The 27569-nt window shown below is 41.4% G+C and overlaps 1 protein-coding gene across 1 annotated transcript in view; it reads right to left on the bottom strand.

Annotated features, from left to right (window-relative positions):
• Positions 1-2700: 2700 nt before the first annotated feature.
• Positions 2701-27569, bottom strand: part of ELAPOR2 (endosome-lysosome associated apoptosis and autophagy regulator family member 2) — a 103683-nt gene continuing 78814 nt past the window's right edge. Inside the window, exons 9-22 of the mRNA XM_087765027.1 lie at positions 27142-27322; positions 26261-26389; positions 25189-25279; positions 23916-24018; positions 22569-22706; positions 22020-22283; positions 20929-21102; positions 19199-19388; positions 15396-15492; positions 14108-14209; positions 11700-11826; positions 10737-10915; positions 8134-8299; positions 2701-5102 (exon numbers count right to left, since the gene is read on the bottom strand). Of these exons, the coding sequence (XP_087621153.1) occupies positions 5043-5102; positions 8134-8299; positions 10737-10915; positions 11700-11826; positions 14108-14209; positions 15396-15492; positions 19199-19388; positions 20929-21102; positions 22020-22283; positions 22569-22706; positions 23916-24018; positions 25189-25279; positions 26261-26389; positions 27142-27322 (2001 nt within the window). The 3' untranslated portion in view covers positions 2701-5042. The remainder of the gene's footprint in view (positions 5103-8133; positions 8300-10736; positions 10916-11699; positions 11827-14107; positions 14210-15395; positions 15493-19198; positions 19389-20928; positions 21103-22019; positions 22284-22568; positions 22707-23915; positions 24019-25188; positions 25280-26260; positions 26390-27141; positions 27323-27569) is intronic.

Below are 27569 nucleotides of genomic sequence, written 5' to 3'. Positions count from 1 at the left end.
TACAAATCAAGAGTGAAAAACAGTTTGTGAAAAACCAATCACTTTTTATTTATTGGCTAAGCAGAAAAATAAGACTCAAAAAAAATCATCGTAGGTCAATCTGAAGTCAGGGTTTGGGGTTTTTTTTGTCTTTGTTCTTGGTTTTGTTGGTTTGGGTTTTGGTTGGTTCTTTGTTTTGGTTTGTTTTTTTTTTTGTAGGAGAGGTGTTTCTTTTTTAAGTCTTGAGTGACGTTTGAAAGCAAAATCAAAATCCCCTGTTGTAAAACAAAACATTTTATCTTGTCTTCAAGTGATTGTTTTTCCTGAATTAATTGAACACAACTGGTTTCAGTCATAGCCAAAGAAATTTCAAAAGGAGTTGTCTTTTCAAATTGAAAAATGATTAAAACCTATTTAAAAAATATCATGTTCCACCCGAACAAAACAAATCCCCAAAATCAGCAAATATGTCCAAAATATCCTGGCTCCACCCAGAAATCTCAGCTCTGGTTAAAGACGTTTCCACTGCAGTCCTTCACCCAATTAGTACACTTAGAGTAAGGGAGACCAAAGCAAACCCTTAATTCATCACCAAACACAGTCCAATGTCCATGATGTCATTGCCTACTCATTAATGCTTGCAGTCTGCAAGATGAAAGGCAGAAGCCATTTATCCAGAGCCACCTTAAAGCTTCTCAGGCACACAGGCAAAGCTGAGCTTTGTCACTGCAAGAAGAAAAGAGGCCAAGACCAGGCTGGGCTGTTTTTGCAGTAGGAAGCGGATGGGTAGGAAGCAAAAGCTGGGGGGAGACCTGGAGTGCCAATCTTCTCACTTCTCCTGCCTCTACATAAATGGCAGGGTCAGGGAGGGGCTCCTCTCTTCCCAGCAGTGCCACTTCCCTACAGACACCAACCCCTCCTTTAGAGGCAACAACGGCAAGCCAGATAACGACTTTACCACTGCCTACAAACAGCTGGAAAACAGAGCATCTTACCCCTAAAAAGAGTGACTTTCTAGTACGTTGCCATTTTAAATATGGAAGGAGGCAAGGACAGGAATGGGCTGTGTATAACACCAAAGCTCTCAGAGGTCACTCTTGCATGTCTTTTATTCAAGCAAACACACGTCCACACAACCTCGCTTTGGCTTTTAGGTGCTGTTAGAGCACCAGCCTCACAGTACATGGGACCTTAGTTTTCTTCCTGATGAGGTCCAACTCTATATATCCAGAACACTAAACACAGTGGCAACTCATGATCAACTCACTTGTCATGTCTCCCTTGTTCCTGCTGCACGTATTCAGCGTAGGCACATCCAACCAGGTGACTGGGGATGTCACCATACATTGTGACACACACTGTATATTTTAGGATGAGCCTAACCTGCTTTTATTTTTGTTCCTATCTCCTTACATGATTGTCAAAGAAGCACAGTTCACAAGCATTCAAAAGCAGCAAGAAATAAAAACAAGGGGATTCAGTGAAATAAGTACACAAGGGGAAAGACTAAGCGAACACCACCAAAGATAAGCAGAACTTCCCAAGATTTCTCTTGAGGTTATTATTCCCTGATACACTGACTGGAATAGCTATTTAAGGCCTCCATGCTTCATGATATGGACCAACCAGCAGCATTCCTTGCTTAGGAAGAAATGTCATCCCCATTGGTGTGTCAGCACCAATTGCAGCTGCTTTTACTCTTACATTGAAGCATTTATGTTGGCCACTGCTGGAGATGAGTCAACAACCACTGGCTCCTAAATGGCAACGCTGTATCTTGTCTGATTATAATTAAGTATCTTGATTTTATGGGTACTACTGGCTCTGGCAGGACAGACAAACCAAAACCTGCAAACTTTCCCCTTTACTAACAAAGAGTCCCAGAACCTCTTTTTCAAGAGCAAATAGTCAAATCCTTTCTTTGAACAAAGATGACAGCTCCTTGAAGCTACTCAGTAACTTCCCATTGTGGCTCTAAGACACTTAATTTTCCCCAAACCTAGACTCTTAATCAATCGTATTAGATACTACAAACATCAACCAACACAACCAGAGCCAAGATAGAATACATTCTTTGCACATTCACCCCCTAGCAAGCACTGTCAAAGCTGAGACAATAACATTCTGCTAATTTGCTAGTAATTTATACAGAGACACCACTAAAATGTGCTTAATCCTCAAAGAGATTCAGTTGCTTGACTCCAGATTTCAAAGAAAAGCATGCAAATGCAGCAATAAAATGCATTCCGTTTAATCAAGTGAACACATAACAGATTGATTCACATTGTTTTATGGTATCGAATAACAGTTTCTGATGTGATTCCATGTGGGAGAAAAGGGGGAGGTTGCTGTAAGTATGTTTTGGCAGAGTACTAGAAGAGGTCACAGACAGCTGATTTCTTAATCAAGTGTTAAAGGTTTCCAAAATTTGCCTCTTATGGGAAAAAGGAAACTTCCCTTCTCTACTATATCTTTAACAGAATGAAAAGAATAGCAGAAGTCAGCTAAAATATGCCAGTTTTAACTTGCTTAATTGTTGGAAAATTCAATTTTCTTATTTTAAGGTAAATAAAGTCTACAGTATTGGTTTGTATCCCCCTATGTTAGCACTGCACCAGATACGCTATTAGATTGCCTGGAAGAATTTTCAACAATATCATGACAAACCATTTGGAAGCAGAGCTGAGAAGGGTCATACAGCAAAGTCTGTAAGAGCTGACAAAAATTTTCCACTCTACTTTATTTGGAAAATAAGAGGGAAAGAGAAGGGAACCAAACAAACCCTTTGTGGTATTATGTCAAATTAAATATAGTTCATAAAAATTAAGGCATTTTGACGTTACAGAGATATGGGTCCAGTGATGAAAGAAGAAATGATGTTCTGGAGAATGAACTCTAATTATGGCTTGGAAAACATATGGAAAGAGAAGGGAAAAAATTAAAGGAGGTGTAGACATACACAACTTGAGGGCAGTGAAAAGCTCTAGCCACCACTGCAGACCTGCAATGTTCAGGAAAGGCTGCAGTTCTACCAAACATTTCAAGTCCAAAATTTCAAATATATTTTCACTTTATTTTATGAATGCCCATCAGATATATATCTTTGATGCTACAGCACACTAGTTGAATAAAAATCAACAACATAAAAACCCTCTTCATAAAAGATCCAAGAAGTGAAATCCCAAAGCCATAACCATTTACTCCGAGAGCATATCATCTTTGACAACCATATATAAATGACATCATGACAACAAATACAATGTACAATAGTAAGTGTGCAATGGTACAAAATATACAAAAAGGAATGTGTATTTCATATACATTCAACAATACCCCATAAAAATCTTTGTTGGGAAAGTGAAGTGCCTTTTCAAGAACAACAAAAAATGTACACCACTTCAGTTAAGATGCCTGAAGTATCTCCCATCAAAAGAATAAAGCCTGTGTTCTTTGACTGGAAATATAAAATAACTGAGCTGAATTTTCCCTAAAGAAAAAAAGTCTAAACTTGATAAAATTTTCAGCCACATCTATAGTATAGTAAAATATATAGAGTGCAGAAAATTCAGTTTAATTTAAATTTTACTTAAAAGTGGGCCCTCTTTTATTGATAGATCTAGCTCAGTCATATAAAATCAAAAATCTATATTCCTTATAGTAAAAAGACCATTTCTGCCCATATGTCTTTTCTGGTTTTGATGCATTCCACAATTCACATAATTTTGTTATAATGGAAATATGAGTCTGACCAGAGGTCAATACATGAATCGTTCCTCATTTTCTCCTGGCTCTATACAAGTCTTGCATAATTTTACTCAAATATTTTTTGCCTAAGTTTCAGATTCCTTTGAGTTCAACCTTAATGGGAATTTCAGGAAATTATTACAGTGGATATTATGAAGATCACATACTTATAATGTGGCTGATTTTATGAAAAAGTCCACCTATCCTCCAGTTTTCAAGGCACCATTTTGTGCCCTTCTTCCAAAGCAGGTACTTGCATTGACAGCAGAAAGCATTTAGATGCTGAGCAAGTACATAACCCATGTTCAGCTCTGCTGGGCATCCGTCCTCGTTCCTTGCACAGGTCCAGGAATAAAGGTGGCTCAGTTATTTCTAATAAGCCTCCAAACTGACAAAGCTGATCCCTGATTTCCAGAAGCATTCCTGCTTTACCTCTAGAGTTCAGGCTTTGTTGGCTTGCAACCCAGGGAAAGGTGACATATTGGCAGCCCAAGGGAAGGTACTGGAACTGCCAACAACTTCTCTTGAAAGGACAAGCTTCCACAAAGAGAGACAAGTGCAACTTGCACTGTAGGTATCACTTTCCTTCTCTTTATAGAGTTTGAGCCTGCTACTGTCTATAAACTCACGGGCCCAGACCTACAATTCACACAACAGCAGTTAACACATTTAAATTTAATAGCACCAGTTTTTACCCCAACCCTGATGGCCATGACTTAGGCATCAGAATGGGTTCAACTTGCAGGTGCAACACCATGCCTCTTGTATGAGAAGCCAACACAGACCATCCAGCCCTTCAAAGCATTAAAATAAAAAATATTTTCCAAAGTTCAAAACTCACCTGAGGCTCGTTCCAAGTACCACTCACAATTTTGATTTTAAGAGAGACTCATAGTTATGCTACTAAAGGACAATACACAACCTTTGCAGGAGGTTTCAGGCCTCTCTGAAAATCATTTCTTATGAATATGTGTAGAAGGAGTGATAGGAAATGAAAGATACCTATAAATCATATGGCATGCCTGAGCAATGCCCAGGTGAATGCAAAAAATTCATGTTATTTGCAGTATGTATATCTCTTCCTGAGTTGAATTTCATTCCCAGTATGGAATCCAAGCGTCTGCTTTCTTTTTTGGCAAGGTACTCAATCACATGGTAAGGCAATCCAATTTTCTGGTTTGCTTCCTGTCGTCTTTCCTCCTAAACAGCCAAGCATTTCTCACCAAGATCACCACTACAATGTGTGCCAGAATATGTTTAAAATATGGTCCTGTAAAAATAGAAATTAGGTTTGTTTCTTTGAAGGCAGCATTAATTCTTCATATATTCTGGGATCTTGAAGATTTCAGCTGAACAGATTCAAAATGATCTTCCTTTTCCTGCAATGGAAAAGACAGTTTTCTATCAACTGGGATTCCTCAAATTCAATCCAACAGTTACTACAGTCACTTCTAATATCTCCAGAGTAGCCTTTGCCAAAGACTTCGCTTTATTTCTGGCACAGTCATTAAGTGCACAGTTTGACCCTTTATTATTTAATAACACTACTAATTCTGTAAAAAATTGCAAAATCAATAAAATTATGCCATGTATGTTGTTCATGGTACTTACTTTAGAGGGTATGGGGAAAGTTTGCATTTCACACTCATAGTATAGGACAGATAGTCAGACCTGATGAATTGCAAGGTAATCATATCTATGGTTATTATTACTTATTAATGTGTTTCCTACAATAAATAAACTGTTTGGAGGAAAGTCTGTGAACATGAACACCACTGCCTCACTCCTGGATTCCCATCCCAACTCCTCCTCTGGGAGACCCACAGGACAAAAAGAGTCCACAAATCCTCTGTCATCTTAAAAATCAGGGCTGGAGGGTTGAGTTTTCTTTCTGTTTTTATTTGCTGGGTGACAGCCTAGGCCATCTGGCCAGCAGGCATCAGGGTGAGAAGTCTGGATGTATGCATTACTGCGTGTGTGAACGACCTAATGGTCCATGCAGAACCAATGAATGAAGGAGCCCTAATAAAACTACTCACTAGAAAATGCTGGTTCTTGCTTCGTGTATCTACCTTTTATACATGTTGATGTACACAAACAGTTTGGAAACTATGTTAAACTAACCTCATGATCTGATCTTTAAAGCCATCTCACTCAGATCAGGACAGCCTAGTGCAGACGTGAGAAAGAGCAGGGCAGAAAACTGTCCTATGCTAGCCTACTGCAGAGTATATATTTCTTGTTCTCAAGGACCTGGTATTGTTACGCTGGAGACAACAGATGGAACTAGAACAGCCTCCAATCTGAAGCAGTGTCATAATTCTTTAACTTCTATATTCTCATTAAAAATAACAGTAATTTCTTTCTATATTACAGCTCTGAATTCCTTGGGTACTCAAAACCACTAATAGCTACATGAGATGTTTTTCTTCATAGAAATACCATTGCCTGAAGCTTGAAGATATAGTTAGGAAACCAGATTTTTCTTTACCCCACAGTTTACATTTCTCCTCTTTTTCTCCCCTGTTTTCCTCCACATATTTTTTCCATATTTTACATGCATATGCAGCAGGAGATGAATTTCCTCATCATTTGCATAAATGAGAACTAATGCCTATAACATTTGTTTTGGAGAAATATATATTAAATTCCAGTTATCTGCAGGGATACAGGACACAGATTTCAGTAAGCTAATGAGGTACTGGAAGCTGAGTTTGCCAGCTATGATTATCTAGCAGGAAAAAAAGAACCAGCTTAGAAATATCTGACAGGCTTGTTTAAAAAGGAGAGAATACTCAGGGAGACTGCTACAATGGATATAGGAACTTTCAAAAACTCTTTTTGAGTCCAAATAAGCATTCAAGTGGTCTGAATACTAAAGTACTAAAGCTTACTTTAAAGAGAAAAAAAAAACCAAACTTCTCCCACGCTTTCGTCTCTATACTTCTAATCAAGAAGGAGCCAGTGGTTGGTGCTGCAAATGGAGTCAGCAAAGCTTTTACAGTTGTCAGGCATACAGCAAAACATGACCCTCACCAGCAGCACTGGTCATTATGCTCAGCCACAGCCAGCCAAGCCATTTCACGAACAAAAAACCAATCAATCATCAGTATTTCAAAGTCAATCCCTATAGGATTCAAAATGGAATCAACTTCCATTTTTGCAACACTACCACAAAATTTGAGGCGATTTGATTTTATTTACATTTTCAATATTCTTAATATTGAATTAAGAATTAATATTGAATTTCTGCCCCTTTCCACAAGGAACAATATTGATTTTGCAAGACAAATAGTCAGACTGGGGTCAAGGGGAAGTTCCGCGTTATTAGCTGTGTAATGGTAACATCTCCTAGGAGGGCGATTTGGGGAGCATGTAGTGTGGAAAGAGGACAGCAGTCTAATAAAAAAAGTAAAAGAACAAAGAGAAGAGAAAAATAAGGGACAAGAAAGGAGGCACACAGGTTTTAATTACATTGCACTTAGTCACAGAAAGGAATAAATGAGAAAAAATCTTAACATTCAACATTCTGAAATATTTGGATAAGAAACAAGAAAGGGACTTTAAAAAAAAAAATATTGTGATTTTTTAAGAACCTTCTTATTTTGAAACAACCCTCTTCAGCAAAACTGTTCGAAAGGGAAAATGTCATCCACCTTTATCCTGATCATAATAGATGCCCCAGCTGGACTCCCTTAAAGACAGCACTACTCTTCCCATTGACTTCAAGGCACTTGGAATAAAGACCAAAGTGTTTGTGGGATCTACCATGATGGTCCTCTGTTGCTCCTCTCAGAAATGTTCAAAGGACACCAAAGACCTTTGTGCTATGAATTCAGACATGCAACAACCCACCTCACATGCGCTGCAGAAAAAAATGGTTTGTGCTGCTGCTTCCCACTGAAATGGAGGAGGTTGATGTATTGGGTGACAGGCTGTGGCTGATGCCTTCTCTTCAACTGAATCCTATAGTACTCAAAATTATGGTTCTCAAGTCAGCCATGAAGCCAGCCCAGGTAAGCTTCAAGTGGCTGGCTGGTGGCTGTGTTCCCAATGTTAATTTTCTGGATCTATAATAGCTCTCTTTGCCTCAGCAATGGAGGCGACTGGTAGGAATTTGGGAAAAGAGGATCTCCCCACCATTAACTGCTCTTTTTAGGTATATCACCCATACAATAAAGAATGCTGCTGAAATCGCTCTGCAGAAGAGGGAGCATTTACTCAACACCCTGCAACATTTCTTATCATTATCCATACTGTGGATTTCAGCAGATCGACTATGGACTGGGTGATGTGTGTGTGGGAGGCTGCACAAAGCACTGTGCAAATTAGCATCACGGCCTCATCACATCCAGTAATAAATAAAGGTAATAATTATTTTTAGTATTAATAGTAGTAATTACTACTCACCTTCGTTGCCAAGGACTTGAGCTTCCCCAGCAGTGACTGCTTATTTGAATATACTATTTCTTCTTCATTATCTTCTCCTTCCATTATAGCACAGCTGTCAGCAGCTGGCAGCTCACACTCTTTTGAGTTTGCTGTCATCACTAATTTGGAATATTTATACTCCAGCCTGAAGATATAAATCCAGACAGGCATAGATTTTTTTTACAAATGTCCCATATTCAAGGTTTTTGTAATTTAGATTATCTGCAGTCCTTCCATATTTACTGGAAATTAGATATTTCTCAATCATTAAAAACATGTAACCAGAACAGTATTAACAATACATCGAGCTCCTGCTCTCCAGATTACCCCTCTATCCTTATAAAAGAGCCATGTTTTGCCAAAAGACCACAAGTAGGCTGAGAGGATTTCCTGCATGAGGAAGTGTGACCTGTGTGCTGGTTGGGGCAACAGCCTGTATCAGAATCTGCATCACACCCATGTCCAAGGGGGCTATGGCAGAGAGGAGAGATGAGTAACAGTGTGTGGTAGGAGGCAACAAGAGGTGGGGACCATGATACTGGCGTCTGGGTCTGGTGAAGTTGGATGTGCTATAGGGCGATGCAATTCCATGGAGGTGGGAATCATGTTTTGAAAGTTTATGGAATGAGATTTGGGAAGCAGAGGACAATGGGGAAGGGGAACAGTCAGTATGTTCAGTCTGAGAAGCAGGGATCTTTTGGGTCTATACCAGATGTGTTCTGCCAAAACAGACCTAAGCCATATACAGTCAAGAACCTTGATATTTGAAAAGTCATGTCAGTCAGGTGAAGTCCCTGGGGACTGGAAAAAGGGAAACATTGCACCCATTTTTAAAAAGGGTAGAAAGGAGGATCCTGGGAACTACTGACTTGTCAGCCTCACCTCTGTGCCTGGGAAGATCATGGAACAGATCCTCCTAGAAGCTATGCTAAGGCATGTGGAGGACAGGGAGGTGACTTGAGACAGCCACCATGGCTTCACCAAAGTCTTGCCTGACCAACCTTGTGGTCTTCTGTGATGGAGCGACTACATCAGTGGACAAGGGAAGAGCTATGGATGTCATCTATCTGGACTTCTGTAAGGCCTTTGACACAGTCCCCAACAACACTGTTGTCTCTAAATTGGAGAGATATGGATCTGATGGCTGGATTGCTCAGTGAATGAGGAATTGGCTGGATGGTCACATCCAGAGGGTAGTGGTCAACAGCTTAACGTCCAGGAGATAGGTGACAAGTGGTGTCCCTCAAGGGTCCATACTGGGACCAGTGCTGTTCAATATCTTCATCAATGACATTGACAGCGGGATTGAGTGCACTCTCAGCAAGTTTGCAGATGACGCTAAGCTGAGTGTTGCGGTTGACACACCTGAGGGATGGGATGCCATCCAGAGGGACCTGGACAATCTCGAGAAGTGAGCCCATGTGAATCTCATGAGGTTCAATAAGGCCAAGTGCGAGGTCCTGCACCTGGGTCAGGGCAACCCCCAGTACCAATACAGGCTGGGGGATGAAGGGATTGAGAGCAGCCCTGCCGAGAAGGACTTGGGGGTACTGGTGGACGAAAAGCTGGATGTGAGATGGCAACGTGCTCTCGCAGCCCAGAAGGCCAACCGTATCCTGGGCTGCATCACAAGAAGCATGGCCAGCAGGTCGAGGGAGGGGATTCTGCCCCTCTGCTCTGCTCTGGTGAGACCCCACCTGGAGTCCTGCATCCAGCTCTGGGGTCCTCAGCACAGGAAAGACATGGAGCTGTTGGAGTGGGTCCACAGGAGGGTCACAAAAATTATCAGAGGGATGGAACAGGTCTGCTATGAGGAAAGGCTGAGAGAGTTGGGGTTGTTCAGCCTGGAGAAGAGAAGGCTGCGGGGAGACCTTATTGCAGCCTTTCAGTACTTAAAGGGGGCTTATAAGGAGGATAGGAACAGACTTTTTAGCAGGGCCTGTTGCAATAGGACAAGGGGCAATGGTTGTAAACTACAAGAGGGTAGATTTAGACTAGATATAAGGAAGAAGTTTTTTACAATGAGAGCGGTGAAACACTGGAACAGGTTGCTCAAAGAAGTTGTGGATGCCCCATCCTTGGAAACATTCAAGGTCAGGTTGGACGGGGCTGTGAGCAATGTGATCTAGTGTAAGATGTCCCTGCTCATTGCAGAGGAGGTTGGACTAGATGACCTTTAAAGGTCCCTTCTAACCCAAACTATGCTATGATTCTATGATTATTTTAACCCAGCTGAAAGGGAGTAATTAGACTGAAGAGATACCCTTTCGGTCTTCAGACCTTGAGAAAGCAATGTTGCTTCAGGACCTAAGGTCAACTTCAAACTCTTGGGGGTTAAAAAGACAGTTCCTGTTGGGAAATTATGCCATAACAAATTACTGTGGATTTCCTATACTTTCTTCACTAGCATCTTTGATAGCCACTGTTGGCAGAAGAAACCTCAGCTTGGTGGATTAACAGACTGATCCAACATGGTATTTCTCATCAACATTGTCATAAGGTCAGATCCATGAAATGGCTTTCTGTTCACTATATCAAGCTTTTAACTTACTTTTATATGGACCACAATCTGCAGTACTTACTTCTGGTTCTTCTTCCAAAAATAGCAGGTCAAGGCTATGAGCAGAACAGCTGTGAAAGCACCAACACCAGCTCCAACTTTTAGCCAAAAGTCCACTGTTTCACAAGTGCTGGTCCTTTTTTCTGGCAAGGGAACCCCTTTAATGCAATGCTTTGGCTCATTCCATACATACAAGGTTTCCTTTCAAATGGAAAACAGAAAACACCAAAAAGTGAGCTGCTTATAGGAAAAGAAAGAACTATTTAGAGTTGAAGAAAACAAGCTATTTTGAGGTAGACAGGTGAGACATCTTTTCAATGAAAGCAAACCAAAACATGTATTTCAGGTTTTCAGACACCAGGTTGAATCATATTGTCTACTCAACTGTCCCCTTGATTGTGCCTGCAGGTTCAGACATGGCGAAAGGATTTGCTCTTCCAAATTGCTCTTCACCTGGCACAATATGGGTTGGACAGCGATTGCGAATGTGTTGTGCCTTCATTGGAGCTGTTGATCAACAGGACAGTTCTGAACCTGTGAAAGGACTTCCTAATATTTGACTAAAGAAGGCAGCAGCAAAAAAATTGCAAGCAAGGAAAGATGAATTTCTGAACTGAAATTCTGAATCCTTTCCTAGCCTGCCCCTGATGTTTATGGCTATTAAAGGACTGAAGTCCTTTGGGCACTCCATCCTTCACAAACAACTTGCCTGCATGTGTGAATGCATACAGAGTTCACATCCCTACCCACATAGCTGGTCAGCACAAGACAGCTCTCCTCCAGGAACCACTCTGCCATTGGCACAAATATCCCTGAACCTCAACACAGCACCTCACCAATAAGACTTGCACCCGGACAGCTCAGAGCCTGGACTGAGATTTCCCAACTCTACTTGCACTTACATGTCAACTTGCACGCCAAATTTCAACAGAGTCCAGGTTATACCCAAATGAACCCATATGCCTTGGAGACATGGGTCCTATACCTGAAATCCTTTTTTGCAGGCTCCCTCAATCTCGTGGTAGTCTTGCTCCGTGCAGAGAGGGCAAGCTTCTGCACTTTCCCATACAAAGTAGAAAGTGCATCCATCACAGGTGCCCGCGGGGCATGAGCTAGGAGGAGAGCAAAGTTTAGTTATCACTTATGAAACACTCTGGGGTTTGCATCTTCACTGCACATTCTGCTGCTGAAGATTGGTAATGGTAAGTACAACAAATGGGTAAACATCCATCAAGTCAGCAGATGGAAAAATCTGGGGGAAGAATTTTTCCCAGTTTGTAAATGCTTTCTGAAGTGAAAAGAGATGTTGGGCTGTCAAAGGTCTAAAATAACAGTTTGGTTCCTGGCAGTGAATGCAACTCACGCACCTACAATGAAGAGAAAGAAGCAAACGTTGGAGACCAGCAGAACTACTCCAGCATTTCACCAGCACGGGCTAGCCCAGCATGCACCTCTATCGCTGTTCTCCTGCACTGGGTGACTGTTCCACATGAACGCTGCTATCTGGTTCCTGCTGTTCTAATGATGTCTGGGTGATTTCGTCCATATGGAATGGACTTGTCCTGTCATGGTTAATTACTAGAAGGATGTTCACCAGTTAATGAAGAAATAACAGCTTCTCTTAGTCTAAGAAAGACTAATGACCCTATTTTGTATTCAGCCTGCAAAGAAGAAAGTTGTACTGGCAATGGCAGGACATTCACACAGCTTTTGTTACTGACAATTACATCAGGTCTAACAGCAGCAGTGGCCAAAAGTCCATGCAAGAAGCTAGGTCATATAAATGTGAAATATATCCATACAGAAAAATGGATGTAAAGATTTTTTCTATATCATCTGGAAATCTGTTATTCTGATCTGAAGGACTGAAAAATCCACAGCCCTAAAAGCCCATTCTGGCTTATTCTGATTTGAATAACTGATAACTGTCCTCTCTGGATTATGGAACATTTTTTCAATGTACATGGCAAGAGAATTGACAGACCTTTCTCCTCAGCCTCTTTCAGCTTATACTGCAACTTTGTATGATACTAAACACCCTGTCTGGAGGATCAAGGAGTTATATACAGTATTATTTGACATGTATCAGATACCTCACTGTTTGAAAATAGCTGTCTGACTGCTGCGCTAATCAAAGGGGGCTAGGAAGAAGTCAACAAGAACTGAGATAAGTTACATCATGTCAGCTGTGTGCCACTTCTGTCCATGCTCACACTTTTAACAGGTAGGTTACTCCTCCCTCGCTACTGGTGAGTTATCACAGCTCACATCATGTTTAACCTACAACATTAGGACACCTGAAGGATTTTCACACAGCAGCTGATAGATGGTGGCTTGTTTCCCAGCATAATTTGTAGTGTGTCAGGTCTCTAAGAAACTGGGGTAAACATCTCCGAAGGCATTCAAACACCAATCACTCATCTATCACCTGTGAAGTAGATGCCTCTTTGCCTTCATTCAGGTGAGCATGGTTCACCTGTCCCAACACAGACAGGGACCAAAGAGGATCCCACACTCTCCACACTGTTAGCTTTTGGGAAGGGGAGTTCACTTTTGGGAAGGAGGATCAGCAAGGGGGCAATCAGAAGATTTACAGCAACGTCCAGATGGACTAAGGTGGGCCTTGACAGCCAAAGAGGAGGGTTATCATAGCTGAGGGGAACTTCTGAAAAATCACAGGGTGTTGCTGAAGGGGAATAGAATTAATTATTGTATTGGGTTTTTTCTGCAAGTTTTCAGTTGCAGTACTTTGGAAAAAAGAAGTTTTTTGGAGTCACTTGAATCAGAGTGAAGAGAAAAAAAGGTCAGGCAAATTAAACACAGCTGGCGCAACGGGTCTGGGATAGAAACTGGAGTGATAAGACACATAAATAAACACGTATAGAACTTGAACTAGACAGAGTCAGGGCTCACATAAGCATTGCAATAGCAGATTTCATCATTCCTAGGACAGGTTGCTCTTTTTCAAAAAAAATCACTTTGTTCACAGCCACTGTTGTAGATCAAGGAAGAAAAACTACCTCTCAAAGCCCAGACTAGGCAGTTTTAATCAGGATGCCAAAGACCAAAATAAGGATCTGAAATAAAGGAAAAGTGGAGACAAGAAAATATCACTACATTTGCTTTTGGCTTTAAGCTTGGAACAACCTGCCTGAGCTCTAACCTCTCTCACCTCTCTCACCGCACAGCCTAAATACACAGCAGTTGGTCTGCTGCGAGTAGACAGACACACACATCCTTCACCTAGGAGAAATGAGTGAGACCTCCTGGGTGGCTGATGAGGGAGACAGCACTCCTCATTGCTGTTAACTATAAAGTTACCAACAAGTTTTGTAAAAGTTGCCTGAGGAGAAAAGGCTTTTAGGCACTACTAAGATACAAATACTTAAATACCTGGGCACAGAAAGCTCTCCTTGGTCTGGTTTGTTGGGGTTGCATCTCATTGTCACAACAGTTGCACGGCCATTTTCACAGGAGGTTGTCACTGTTGAAGACCTAATGTCAAACAAGAGGAGAAATGTAATATGTTTCCACTACAGTAAATACGTGTTGCTCTTTCTTTGTCTCTGTCCATCCATGCAACTGCAGTACTAAAGAAATACCCTTTACCACAGCACTTTTGCTTTGTCAGCTGGAAGGAAAAAAAGAAGCAACAGAAGCAGGGTGGGTTTCACCACTTCTTTTAAATTTCAAAGTGCTGAGATGCCACTCAGCGAACTGCTCTGTTTTTCTAGCTAGTTTGCATTCTGCTGAGTCAAGGAATAAACCTGCCCACAAAACAGAACAGAACGATTAAAAAAGAGAATCGCAGGTGCTGTGGTTGGTGTGTCACTCTGCTGGAGAGTTTATGATGGCTCTGTCCTTGCCTAGTAATCTGAGAACGACACTGTCCTGAAATAGCACAAGGCAAAGGGGATTCAAAAAATGGCCCTTATTCCAACATGATGGACATTGTAAGCCAAGTTCATAATATACTCAAAGTAGGGTCACTGATGTGGGGTTCAGGTTGCAAAATTAGACACATAATTTAAGTATTTACACATGCATAAAGTGTTGATATCCAAAGTGTTATAGCCAAGATCTATCACTATACAAATATAGGTATGTGCCTTAAGATAAGCTGAATAGCCCCACGGGGGCCAGACTCCAAGCTTAGGAACTCAGTTCTTACATGAAGACACCAGCATGTAGACATCTTAATTCAGGTGATCTTTGAGCTAGTTCTTATCCAAGCTAAGGTATTCTTTTTATGGAAGAACGTGAAAAATAGGAAAAGCACACTAGTAACTATGCAGGTTGGAACAATTATTTTTAACCTCGATTAGTTCATTTTTGCAACATCAAAGTAAATACAAACGAATGTGAAAGAAAATAAGTAACTGGAAGTGGACATATGAAAGCCATATATAAGAAATTATGGAAAGGAACATGACACTGGAAGTGGCACCGGGATGAATCAAAGCTCTGGTATCACTCTCTACAGATCAAGTGTAATTTAGATTTGAGTAAACAGTGTTTGCTGATTTCATGAGATGTTCTTCAACATGCCAATCAATATCAGCCAGATACTGATTAAAGAGAGAAAGATTAAGGGTGGATTAAAGATCTCCCCTCACCAATTTCGTTTCCTTTAACCAAATGAAGAAATTTGACATACCAATAAACAGTATTTTTTACCTACTTGTAAAAGAAATGCACATCAGGTATTTTGCTTGGAGAGAGAGGAAACATATCTGTCTTGATGCTGATATTTTCCAGTGTTGTTTCAACAGTAGCTCCTAAAATTTGAGAAGGAAGAAAAAAAAAGGCAACGAGCTAAGAATGGATTTCTGAGGGGTTCACATATAACATTTTCTCAGTCTGAAAGGTGTGGGTCTCAATAGCATTCAACAACTTTACTACACATTATACACTTTCTTCATATTCTTGAATGCATAAACTTAACACATCATAACCACGTAACACCCTGAGCAATCTGCAGTACTGTGGGAGAAAAACTGAAAGATGCAATGACAAGATCCAGAAGGATTATGGAGTCATAGGCAAGCCTTGATGGTACATTTTGGAACAAATGACAGGCCGATGTGTGGAACAACACAGGTTACATAGGTCTGCATGGATTTTGGAGAAGAGCTGAAAAAGAGGAAAATGCAAGTAACCAAAGTTCTTAGAGATTCTTCCAACGCCATGAACCAAAGAACACAGAAAATATTAGTGCTGCACTGCAACATTTCAGAAGAAGAGGGAGCTGTACAGATGGGACAGGCTGCATCCTTCTCGTGAGGTGCAAAATTGCTAGAACAAGAAAAATTTGTAGCAGCCAGCAACTGGTAGAAAGATGTGAAAGACTGAAGAAAATAAGTTTTCCACTTGTTCTTGCAACAGTCGAGACAGCCTAGCTGAATTCTTAGGACTTTGACTTGACTTCAACTTGACTGGCATTACATTTGGGAGGACAATTCACAGTGCTGGAAAATCCATGTCTGGTTATAACCCTTTTTGGTAAATATAGTAGATAGCAAAGGTGACAGTTTGGCGCTAGACACTGGTACCTGGTGTAGGACAAGTCAGAGCTTGGGATTGTGACAGCCAATTGGATTAATGTGCTCAGTAACATTGCCCAGGAGGGCTTGCAGGTGAGAGATAGCTACAGAGCATCACATCAACAGACAGAACAAAATGAGCTGTGCTCCAGCAACCATCAGGAGCATGTGCAGAAAGATGTCAGGTTATTGTGGAGGGACCTCTGTTCTGAGAACATACGCTGACGTCAGCAAGGATGATCATTTCCTCTCATCAATGACATTGCATTGAACACAGGGTAACTTCAATTTGGATTGCGACACAATGGACAGAGATTAGTTACTCACTAGACTGGAAGATGATAGCTCCTAGGTACCTTATTATATTCAACAGAGGCAATGAGAGAATATTCCCATCCAATATGCAATACTGTAGAGATGGCATCTCAAAGTGCAGTTTCTCAAAAATAAGAACACTGGAAGCAAAATCAAGTGTGAAAAAAAAAATGGCGTTCTTCAGAGGATATTAATTATATGGCTAAAAAGCCACAATGACTCTCTCAAGAGTGACAATAGCTTTGACTAAGAGTCCACCTTGGATCAGAACAGCGGTAAAAGAGCAATTCAAATAAAAACATTGGCCCAAGCTTCATGGAGGGGGAATAGAGAATCAAATAAAATCAAAAGTTATGAGTTACAGAAAAATGATAATGGGTGCTAAAGACTTCAGGGAAAAGCCTGTGTTTGGCAGCACTAGAAAAATTATAAGTTTGAAGATTTTTAGAAATACTGGAAATAAAAGTACATCTTATGGATAGGAAAGGCAAACTTCAACCATTTTAAAATGTAATAATTGTGATAAAGAAAAGGCAGCAGAAGAGCTTGATATCTTTTCTCTCTATTAGGAAAAAATCAGGACTATCTACTTGCTTTCCGAGACAATGACTGAACACCTCATTCCTTCAGTGGCAGGAGAGGATATTGGCATCTACTTGGTATGCATGCTTACAAACTAGCAAACCCATACCTAAGAGTGACCTTTAATAGAGCTTTTAATGATAGCAAAATGTCAGAAGACTGATGGAGAGGGGATATGATGAGCCAAATTACAATGTGGCTAACATGATGAGGCAAAATAACAGGAATGGTAAGTGGAAGATGGGTTTCAGTTAATGGCTAGATACATAATGAGTGACAGTCAATATGAATTTGTGGAGAACAGCTCTTGTTGAACAAATCTGATTTCATTCCTTGAGTGCTGACGAATTTGGTTGCTAAAGAAAATTATGTAAATTTATCAAGTATTTCCCTAATTACCACATGAAATTCTAATTAAAAAGTTAGCAGTGTAATATCAATTAAGTGCACACTCTCGATTAAAAACTATTTAACTAATTATAAAATTATCTGGCTGTGAGAAATTGTCATTAAATGTGGTATGTCTCCAGGCTTCTCTAGGCATTGATATTGGAGTCCCAAAATGCAAGATTATCATCGGGGATCTGCAGGTAACTATATAATCACTGTTGGTAAAGTGTGTAGATGAGACAAAGATTAAGAGGAACAGGAATAAAATACAGAGCAACTTCGTTCACTTGGTAAGCTGGTCCCAATCAAATTAAACATACTTTAGCACAGACAAGTGCAGCAAGGGATGAAGGCCAGTCCTCAGGAAGAGAGATTTTCCCTTGGAAACTGTAACTCTGAAAAAGATCTAGAGTGGACACCAGATCCAAGAAGCCATCATGAAATCCCATGAGTCTGGAGAAAGAAGGACTCAGGGATTCCATCCTTGCATGTAAATACAAATACAGAAGTGATTTTTATTGCCATTACAATGAATTAAATACTGGAATACTATTCCATTCTAGTGCTCATGCTTTAAGAAAATATAATTACAAGTTACAGAGGCTGCAGAAAGAGCCCCAAAAATATTCAGATGCTTGAGAGAAATACATGATAGCAAGAGACTTAGAAGAACTTGGTCTACTTAGTTTATCAGAAGAGCAGACTGGGGAGGGTGTGATGATTCCAGTAGACAAAATATTTCTCCAAGGAGGAAAATGTGGGTGTGAAATGGAGAAAGAATAACAAGAAGCAAGAGCTGAAAACTGAAGCCAGGCAAATTCAAACAGGAAACAAGTCTGCTTTAAAACAAAATACAGAGATGGTGTTTGACCAGCAGAAAAAAAATACCAGTGACTTTGGCAAAGCTTTTATTTCTGGCAGTCTTAAAAGTCCAGGTTGAATGCTCTTCCAAAAATGTGCTTTTGTCAAACATGAGTTTCTGGGCTCAGTGCCAGGGAGAAAGTACAAACACTCAGTGCCTGTAATGGATAGGTGAGCAGACTAAATGACTTCATTGTCTAATCTGGCCTCAGACTCTGGGAACTTGTGAGACGGAGCAATGCAAGACTTAATGATGTGCATCGCCCCATGCTGCCCTAAGCCTCCTCCTTCCTCGCCCAATTATGTCCCAGCACCAGCTTCTTCTTCTGAAATTGCCCGAGTGGGGACTTGGCATGGGCAGAAACACTTGGACTAATGTGACTACTACAGTGATTGGTTTTGCTCTGCATGAGGTGGGTAGGAAACATGAAAGAAAAACAGTGCTTTTTAATTACATTCTCCAGATTTTTGTGCTGAAATTCTGTGCACCACAGGACCCACCAGACCAAACATGGGGAAGAGTGAGTAATGTGTGCATGGAAAACAAAGAATGGGGGGAGCCCTTACTCTTCTCCTCCAGCCATTAGCTGGACCAAAACAGCAGCAAAAAGCAATGGCATCTGTCCACATCTGCTTCACAGCTCAGGAACAAAGTGGGACTGAATCTTGGGCTGCCCCTTTGCTCTTCTCCCAAGGTAATGCAGCACTGCTGAGCTGAGAAGGACTTGCTCTGCAGCCCTAAACACATGAGAGTACATCCATGATAACAACATGCAGAAGACAAACCATGTACCTAAGAACCTGTCAGCAAGGCTGTTGGACTGCAGAGCCAGGGCTGTTCGGAAACCCTTGCTGTCTGACGGGATGATGGTGGACTGACAGACAAAAGCTCCCACAAAGTTGGAAAAATCTTCTGATTCTGCAACCATGTCCTTCAGAGTAACATCTGTGATATTGTCTGTGCAAATAGCCACCTTCTTTCCCTGTGGACAATCAGGAAAAAATGGGGAAGCTGTTGGTTGTTGATAAGACATGAAAAAGTTTGGGAAATGAGAGACTGTAAACTTCCTAATTGCAACCTGGATGAGTTTCATTACTGCATATTAGAAGTAACTTGATGTTTCTGTCATGAGAGGGACAAATTGCAACAACAAACTGTGCCATTTGTGAAAGCTCCGATTAAAGCCTTGTACAGAGCCAGAAACACAATGTCACCTCTGGTATGTGTCTTATCAGAAACCTGTGCTACGAAGCACTCCTCTTTGTTTATCTTGACAGCTCAGCATTTACTCGCAGAGCATAATAAAATAGCTTGCAAAGGAAAACCATATTTCCCTTGCCTTTAAATAATATATTGTAGAATACCTCTTTATTTGGGATTTAATCCAGATAAAATATTTTCAGAGCACAAATACATGAAATCCCTAAACAGACATATAGCCTTCAAGGCTGCATTACTGTCACATGTCAAGACCAGTGCTAGAATCTCAGAGTAACAGCAATGAAAGACAAATCACCAGACTCAGGTGTCCTGACAAAATGTCAAGCACTCAGGACCTAATGGTAACGTAACCAATGTTACTCAGGACCTAACGGTAACGTACCAACTATGGTTGGTAGTACCGTAGTACCATGGTAGTAGTTTGGGAAAATAAAGACCAGATCCACAGGGAGTGAGCATATCTGTACATTTGTGGATCTAGTTGTCAGCAGCTCTAATCCAGGTGGTACTTAAACACGCATTTAAGCCTAGAAGTATGCAAAACACTGTAAAGAAATGTGACTACTCATTTGCCTCAACTCATGCAAATCCTTTGGTACATGGGAAAGAGACTTCAGAACTTTACAGGGCTGAACATCAATGTAAACTACATGCATTGGCTTTCATGGGACAATACACATCACTGGTACTGCTCCGAAATTTCAATTTATATATGTGACAACATGCTCTGGTACAGTCCAAGCCCCAGACAGAAAAATCTTGACTCTGGGGCAGAGACTGTTTGCACTCTTGGACTAAACACATTTTTCTACCACTTTAAAAGGCTGCAAACAAAGACAGCAACAAGCACCTCGTCCACTGGCAGAGAGCAGGGTGACGAGGGGCGCTGCTGACAGCAACATCTCCAGCCAAGTCACAAGGGAAACATATGGAAAGAAGCTGGCAACTGAAAGACTCAGGCTCTTCACTTGAGTTCCTTGGTGGCAGCACAAAAAAGGTCAGGGTTGTAACCCAAGTGACTTGAAGACACAAGAACTAAGAAAAGGTAGGGATGTGACAGGGTTTTCCTTCTGAGCGTTACTTATGCCTAAAACACTGTCATCTCTGCTCTGGAAAATCACTTGGCTGCTCAAAAGTCCTCTTGCACTGCTGAGCAAGATCCAGAGGAAAGTGTTTGCATGGTCTTGGCGACAGCTCAGCTGTAAGGGAGTCCTCGTCCTGTCTCAGTGTGATCCCACAGAGCATCAACACAGGCAGCAAATTGGTTAATCCCCCGGACCCTCAACACCGGCTGAGCTCACCTCATTCCCACACAGGCTGATGTTAAAGAAGTGGAAGAACTTGGTCCCTCGGGAGGTGAAGCTGGGTCCGCTCATCAATGAGCCCACCTGGCTGAGGTTGCTAAAATCGTAATTCAAGCTCTGGTTATCCTTGATGTACGACACCAGGCAGTCACTGAAGCAGGCAGAGTGGTCCTTCAGAGAAGGAGAGGCATCCATTAAAAAGCAGTTATAGACCAGCAGCAAACCGTTCACCTGGGAGTTAAAGCAAGCAGGTGCAGACAGGACTGCTTTCCTTGTTAAGGATGGAGGGGAACTTTGTCCTGTTCCTGTAATTCACCTTTCCCTTGGGAGAATTCCCATTCCTGTTTCAGTCCCTTGCAATCACATATGAGGACTTTAATGTTCCCTAAGCCTGGCCTTTCTGCTGTCTGCTGCATTAGTCAAGAAAATGCAGAGTTTCTTGCTTTGTTTTGTTGTGGGTGCTTTTAGGATCCCAGTGTCCCAGCTTAAAGCCCCGTAGATTGACCAGAACACGGCCTCAGTTATGCTCACATTGTGCAAAGGTAACACAGGAAAGAGCTCAAGGAACAGGGACAGGATACGAACCCAGCTGGAGAAAGGCAGAATATGAACAAATTGAAGCAGTTCTTCAAGTCCCTGTGCAGCTCCTTGCCAAAGGATGCTGCACATGATAAATGTATATCTAGGCTTAAGGACAATTTCATGTAAGAGGACTTTGTTACAGGTTTCTAAAGGCACAGAAACATCATCCAGCTGAGGGAGTCGCTGAGTTTAAAACAGCAGGAGTCCGGGACAGTTGTAGGTGGAAGCAACATATATGCTTGCCGTGTTCTTACACTGTCCCCAGTACAGCTTCTTGAAATGGACCTTTTTTTGAGCTGGCGTGGTCAATCTTATCTTCTTATTGCATATTTGCAAACAGAAATTAGACTAGGGACATATTTAGAAGAGTGGGATCATCGGTTATAATTATACTCCAATGTTCACAAGGCACATACCTGTAGGAAAGCACTAAAACTGTCCCTTTCAGTGCTTATATCCCAATAAACCCTGTCTGCCCATCGCTCAGAGACACTCGGTTTCTGTACCTTGGTGCTCTTGCTGCCAGGCCCACACGGGATGCAGGCCTCCCTGCCGTAGACTTGGTGGATGGACAGGAAGGTGTTGGCTGGACACTCCTTGCACTGGCTGGTCTCCTTTTCGATGTAGTGTCCCGCCGGGCAGGGCACGCAGGATGAGCCAGACTGCTCAGAGCCCAGTGCACAGGCCCGGCAAGAAGAGGCAACTCCATCCATTGCATTGGTCACTGTGATGGAGTAGATCTTTGCCATGTCATTGATGAACTGTCTGCTCTGGAACAAGAGTTGAGGAAACCACCCTGGTGCCATTGCACCATTGCATGTGGACACTAATCACAGCACCGTGACCCAGGGCACTGATTCAGGGATGGACTTATGTATACGCCTGTCTGTCAACATGAATGGTTTATCCACAGCTGCCTCCCAAGGGATGCTATATGGTGACAGCCATTCACCCTTTACAAGAAGCCTGTGAGCTTCAATGGAGGGCAAGAACTCTGGCGGTGCATGTCCAAGGAAAGCTGTGCTGTAAAGCCCTGAACATAAAGAAGTACTTACATCTTGGCCCTCGTTTATTCTCTGAAAGGCCCAGGTGAACGTGAAGGAAGCATTTTTGGAGATGATGTGAGTGTAGGATTGTTTCTCTTTACTTCTTTCCCATGATTCCACCACATTGGTATTTTTTCGATTAACATCCTATAAAATGGGCATAAATTTTTTTTTTTTTAAATGAAAAGTGTGGTCCTGGTACACTAAACACTAGTGTTTTGTTATACAGAGATTAATATATATAAAGGACTTCACAATTGCATTTAACATTTAATAAAGGAGAGCGAACATATTTATTCTGCTTTCCATCACTGCCAATTTTTTAATTGAGAATGGGTGTCTATTCCAAAAGATGCTCTAGTCCACACAACAGTTAAGTTCAAAGTCCTACAGCAGGTTATAAACGTTATGAGGACAGATTCAGCACAGTGGTTCTTTCAGATTTGAAACTCCATTTTTGTACAAAACATGTGGGTACCAGAGCACAGAGAGAGGAAGGTTAAAATTCAAAGAAAAATTGTAGTTTCCGTCATCTTCAGATATCCATTTTGTTGGTGTCTCTAGTGAAACAGAACTGAGGCCAATAAGACAGCATCAAAGTTTACGCAAGAAAAACTTGTTCAATTTATGTTCATGTTTCTTATTCTCCATCAGTTGTAAATGTTCCAGTGAAAGATGCTTTTCCTTTAAAAGAGATTCCTTTAAACTACCACCTAATTTCCACTTAATTCTCTTTTAATTAAGAGCAAATTCCTTTAAAGTACCACTAAATACAAAAAAGAAAGGACCAGCTTCCCTTTGCAATGGCAGGGGCAAGGGAGCTGTCACAGATCCAGTTACCCTCCTCAGCTGATGGACTTTCGATAAGCAGATGACAAAAGTAAAAAACACAGCCCTTTGCTTTCCCAAACAAATGTCTGTCTGCTGCTTTACCGATTCTCCAGGTCACTGACAGGATCAAGAATAAATTTCCAAATTTTCCATTTCCTGTCCCTCTGTCCCACATCTGGACTTGTGACTCTATTAAACTTCTGGAGGCTAACTCAACTGCATGAGAGACACGGAGAATTTTATCAGTCAGCTTAACAGGGGAAAATTTGACTCTTTGGTGTCCAATGAGTTCTTTTAAAATAAACAGATAAGCAGGAATGGTTCACAACTCACGTGGTGGACGAATTTTGCTAGGTCATTCATTAAATCCTTCCTGCAAGGGCACCTCAGATATTAAACTAATGTCATACTTAATCTTAGTCATAATAAACCTAGTGCAACTAATCATGCCTATGTAGAGGTATTAAAGTGGCATGTGGAATGCCAGACTCAGTCCTTAGTCATGGAGAGAGAGGTCTCACTTACCGCCATAAAGTACAGCACACAATCTGCTGAACAGATGGTCTCAAAAATAAAAGTAATCCGTCCTAGTTCTGACCCAGTTGCTCCTGTCACCGACGTTGGAGGTCTATTTAACAGAGAAGGAACGAAACACTTACATGGTGCTCTCCAGACAGGCAGCAGTCAATCCTTCAAATTGCTTTTTGTACAGCGGGGAAACCATCAAAGTCCTGTCACATAAAACCTGCCCTTGCAGAACTGCAGAGGCCAGCTTTTCACAGCAGCTCTGCACTGGGTATTGGGCACAGCAAGATTATTTTTTAGGTGTCTGACTTCTTTATGGTACAGTTCCCTCCTTATAAGCAACACCCAAATTTGACCGTATCAGTAGGGAATTTTTTTGCTTAAATGCATTACATGCTTTAAGTGATTTACACCGATTTAATTGCATCTACCCTCCACTAGTGGGAGACGCATTCAGGAGTTTCGTACAAACCAGAAGTATTCAGGGTGCTCCCCTGCAAAGTACTAAACAGTAAACAGTAAACTCCAACACATCGAACTTTTACATGGATAGGTTTCTTGCTTCTCTTTTATTTTCATTTCTGTTTGCCCATACTGTAAAATAAAAATCAGGGTTTGCTCATTGGGTGTAAGAAGTCACAACCCCCCTCAGCTGAGATACAGCAAAGGGAGCATGAGGTTCATTTTGCCATACCTTACCCATCTTAATAATTGGCACCTGGTCTGAGCTAGAAGTCTAAGCTCACTCTTTTGACAAAGAGGCACAAGCACCTCAAGCAGCTAATTCGTCCTGTCCGATGGTCCAGGAGAGGTGGGATGCCCTGTTCTCCTGCAATGCCTGCATCTCTCCACTGGCTCCAGGGGAAGCACAGCCTGTGCAGGCTGCCCAGAGCCACAGTGCAAAGTAATGTGGGTTTCTGTAAAACACCTGCAGGGCAGGCACCAATAGACACTCCACGGCAGGTTTAGCTGGTTATTTTGGGATAATTTAGAAACAGAGGGATAGGAATATTTTTTCTCTGTTTCTAGACAGCCAGCTGGCTGGCATCTCAGACTGAAGCAAACACTGCTGAAAAGCAAGGTCTTACAGAACAGTCTGCTGCAACGGGCTGAGTGGGGACACAGGAATAAAACCCAAGTTTCCCCTTGGCTCTCATTCGTGATATCATTGCACTTCAGAAAGGAAAACTCTGTTCATTCCAGGGATAATATGAAACAGGTGTAAGAGGCAGAGAGAAATGAGAAATAGATGACAAAAAGTCTTGTTCCTTACTTAAATCCTGGGATGTGCAGGTTCAGGATAAGATAGTCATTGTCAGAGCCTCCTGCCCCACTCTGGATGTGATCACCAGCCACCTCCCAACCTTCACAGGACAAAAAAAGAAAAAAAAAATTCAATAAATTGATGGTTTCTGGGTCATATGGCAAAAAAATTTCTATGTTACCACACTTTTTTAAGCAATTCAGTATTTTAGTACATTTTAAAGATGTCTGTGATAAACTATAGAGCAGTACAATAATGCTTTTGAATGAAAAGTTTTAGTAACTGTATGAACTTCTGATTTTATAGACAAATGTCACCTTGAAATCAGCAAAGCAATTGAAATTCCCTGACCTGTGTTGTGCAGCTCAAGGGGATCCATCTGATCCATCTGATCTCTTCCAGCCTTAAAACAGATGAATCAATGAATCTATGTGTTAAATGTTAAGCATATATTTCAGTGCCCCTCTGCTCAACACACATAATTCAAAGCTTGAGCTACATCAGGCTGACAGGGCAGATCAGACTGAGGAAAATCTCTCAGAGAAGGCTGGAGGTGGGAGAAGTCCCAAACGGGACCACTTTCACTGGTGAGCTGTGACTGCTCTCTGCTGCAATCTTAGCACATGTGCAGAGAGAAATCTCTGAGTGCTAAATGAACAAAGATCACAGACTTTAATTAAGTTTTCCAAAAGAATTATGTGTGACCTCAAAGGGCATAGTTATCACAAAACATGAAAGGAGATAAACTAGAGAGAAGTCAAACAGTTGGATTATTTTCATTGGGGATATTCATATGCATCAAAGTCTATGCTGGGATAGATCCTTGGCTGAGGGGACTTCACATAGGCTGCAGCTCCTGCCCTCTTCTGGTATACAAGAGATTTTTTATTTCTTCTTTGTGATATTGTGACATTGCTTCATACAGGAAATTTCAAGCCTGGTGTGATTAAAGAAAAGGGGGGGGAAACTGTGTTGTGACTCATGGAGGAAAGAGCATATTCATTTTGATGAATGCTCCATTACAACAGTGATCAGCACAGGTGAAAGACAGGCAGGTAACAACACAGGGAGTTCGGCTCACCGTTCATCCCATCACACTTTGAGTTGCCGACATTAAAGCAAGACGTCTTCATGTTGCCTGGCAGGATGTTCCACCACTTGTACTCAAACCCAAGAGCTGGTTCAGTCCCAGCAGGGCAGGCTTTGCACTCTACAGGGCAAGAGGGCGGGAAGGAAAATCGCATGGCCAAAGTGCATCTCAAACAGTTTTTAAAGAACATAGACATTACTTTTTTCTCTGGGGCAAGTGATGAGCAAAGAAAATAATTTATTTCTTTATAATTAAACAGCAAAAGGCTTATCAGGACCAGAAGAGTGGAAACAAGAGCAGCATTTTATAAATTGTAGATTATAACCTCATGGTAAGTAATCTGCAACTGATCCCCCAAACCACACTTCCTTTTTAATGGCTTCAGCTGAAGGTTTGATCATAATGGTAAATGAGTCCCCACAAAATACTGTAGGTGACCACTGGGCCAATACATCTCAGAATCAACAAGTCAGAGTTTAGGCTAGACAATATTGGCAGGGTACTCATCTGACAGTGCTTAAAATGAGATTTTCACAGGGAAGAATTTGGCATGGACAGGAGAATGGGTGAGGAGGAATTACTGACTGTAAAAGTTCTGATTCCCTTCTCAGAATCCCTTAAAATAACCCTCAGTATGTTTGTATCAGCCAAGAAATGCATCCAGAACACAACAAGTCAACTTAGAGCAGCAATCCCTGATAAGAAAGGACTTCAGAGAGAAAACAGATATCTAACTCCCTCTCTCCAATGTTATTTAATAAGTATTTCATGCAAAATGAACTCTGGCTTATTATGATATGTCATTAAACTAAGTCACATGCAAGCAGACAACTGCTTCTGGGGACACAAGCAATTTTTTTGTGGACTCCTACCCCGTGTCCCATCCGAAAATGTGCCTGGTGGGCAAGGAGTACAGGAAGATGAGGCGTTGTTGTAAAAGCCAGGATTGCAGGGTGGACAATCCTTCCTCTCTCCAGAAGGAGGTAGGGTCAATGCATTGGGGAGATCCTCTCTGCAGATCTTGGGTTCAATCCATTTGTACATGATCTGAGTCTGGAAGGAGAAGACACTGAGCTCACATGGTGTGTTTGAAGCTTTAGGATGAGATGTACCAATCAAGGTCCCTCTTGTAAATGAAATTAGGGTATTCCCAATGTTTTAGGCCAAAAACAGACCTTGCACATCCAGGACAACAAAGGGAAGGGCAGAGAAGGGAAACAGAAGCGACCAGGTTCACAGGTGATTCCAAGATTTCAGGTCTTAAGAGCAAAGAAAAATGTGAAGCTTAAAACAATTATTA

The sequence above is a fragment of the Nipponia nippon genome, unplaced genomic scaffold (genome assembly GCF_047370975.1).
Source record: "Nipponia nippon isolate SJK-2023a ecotype South Korea unplaced genomic scaffold, ASM4737097v1 scaffold_3, whole genome shotgun sequence".
NCBI classification, from domain to species: domain Eukaryota; kingdom Metazoa; phylum Chordata; class Aves; order Pelecaniformes; family Threskiornithidae; genus Nipponia; species Nipponia nippon.
Note: the sequence above shows the minus strand (reverse complement) of the source record. Positions and strands in the feature narration are given on the sequence as shown.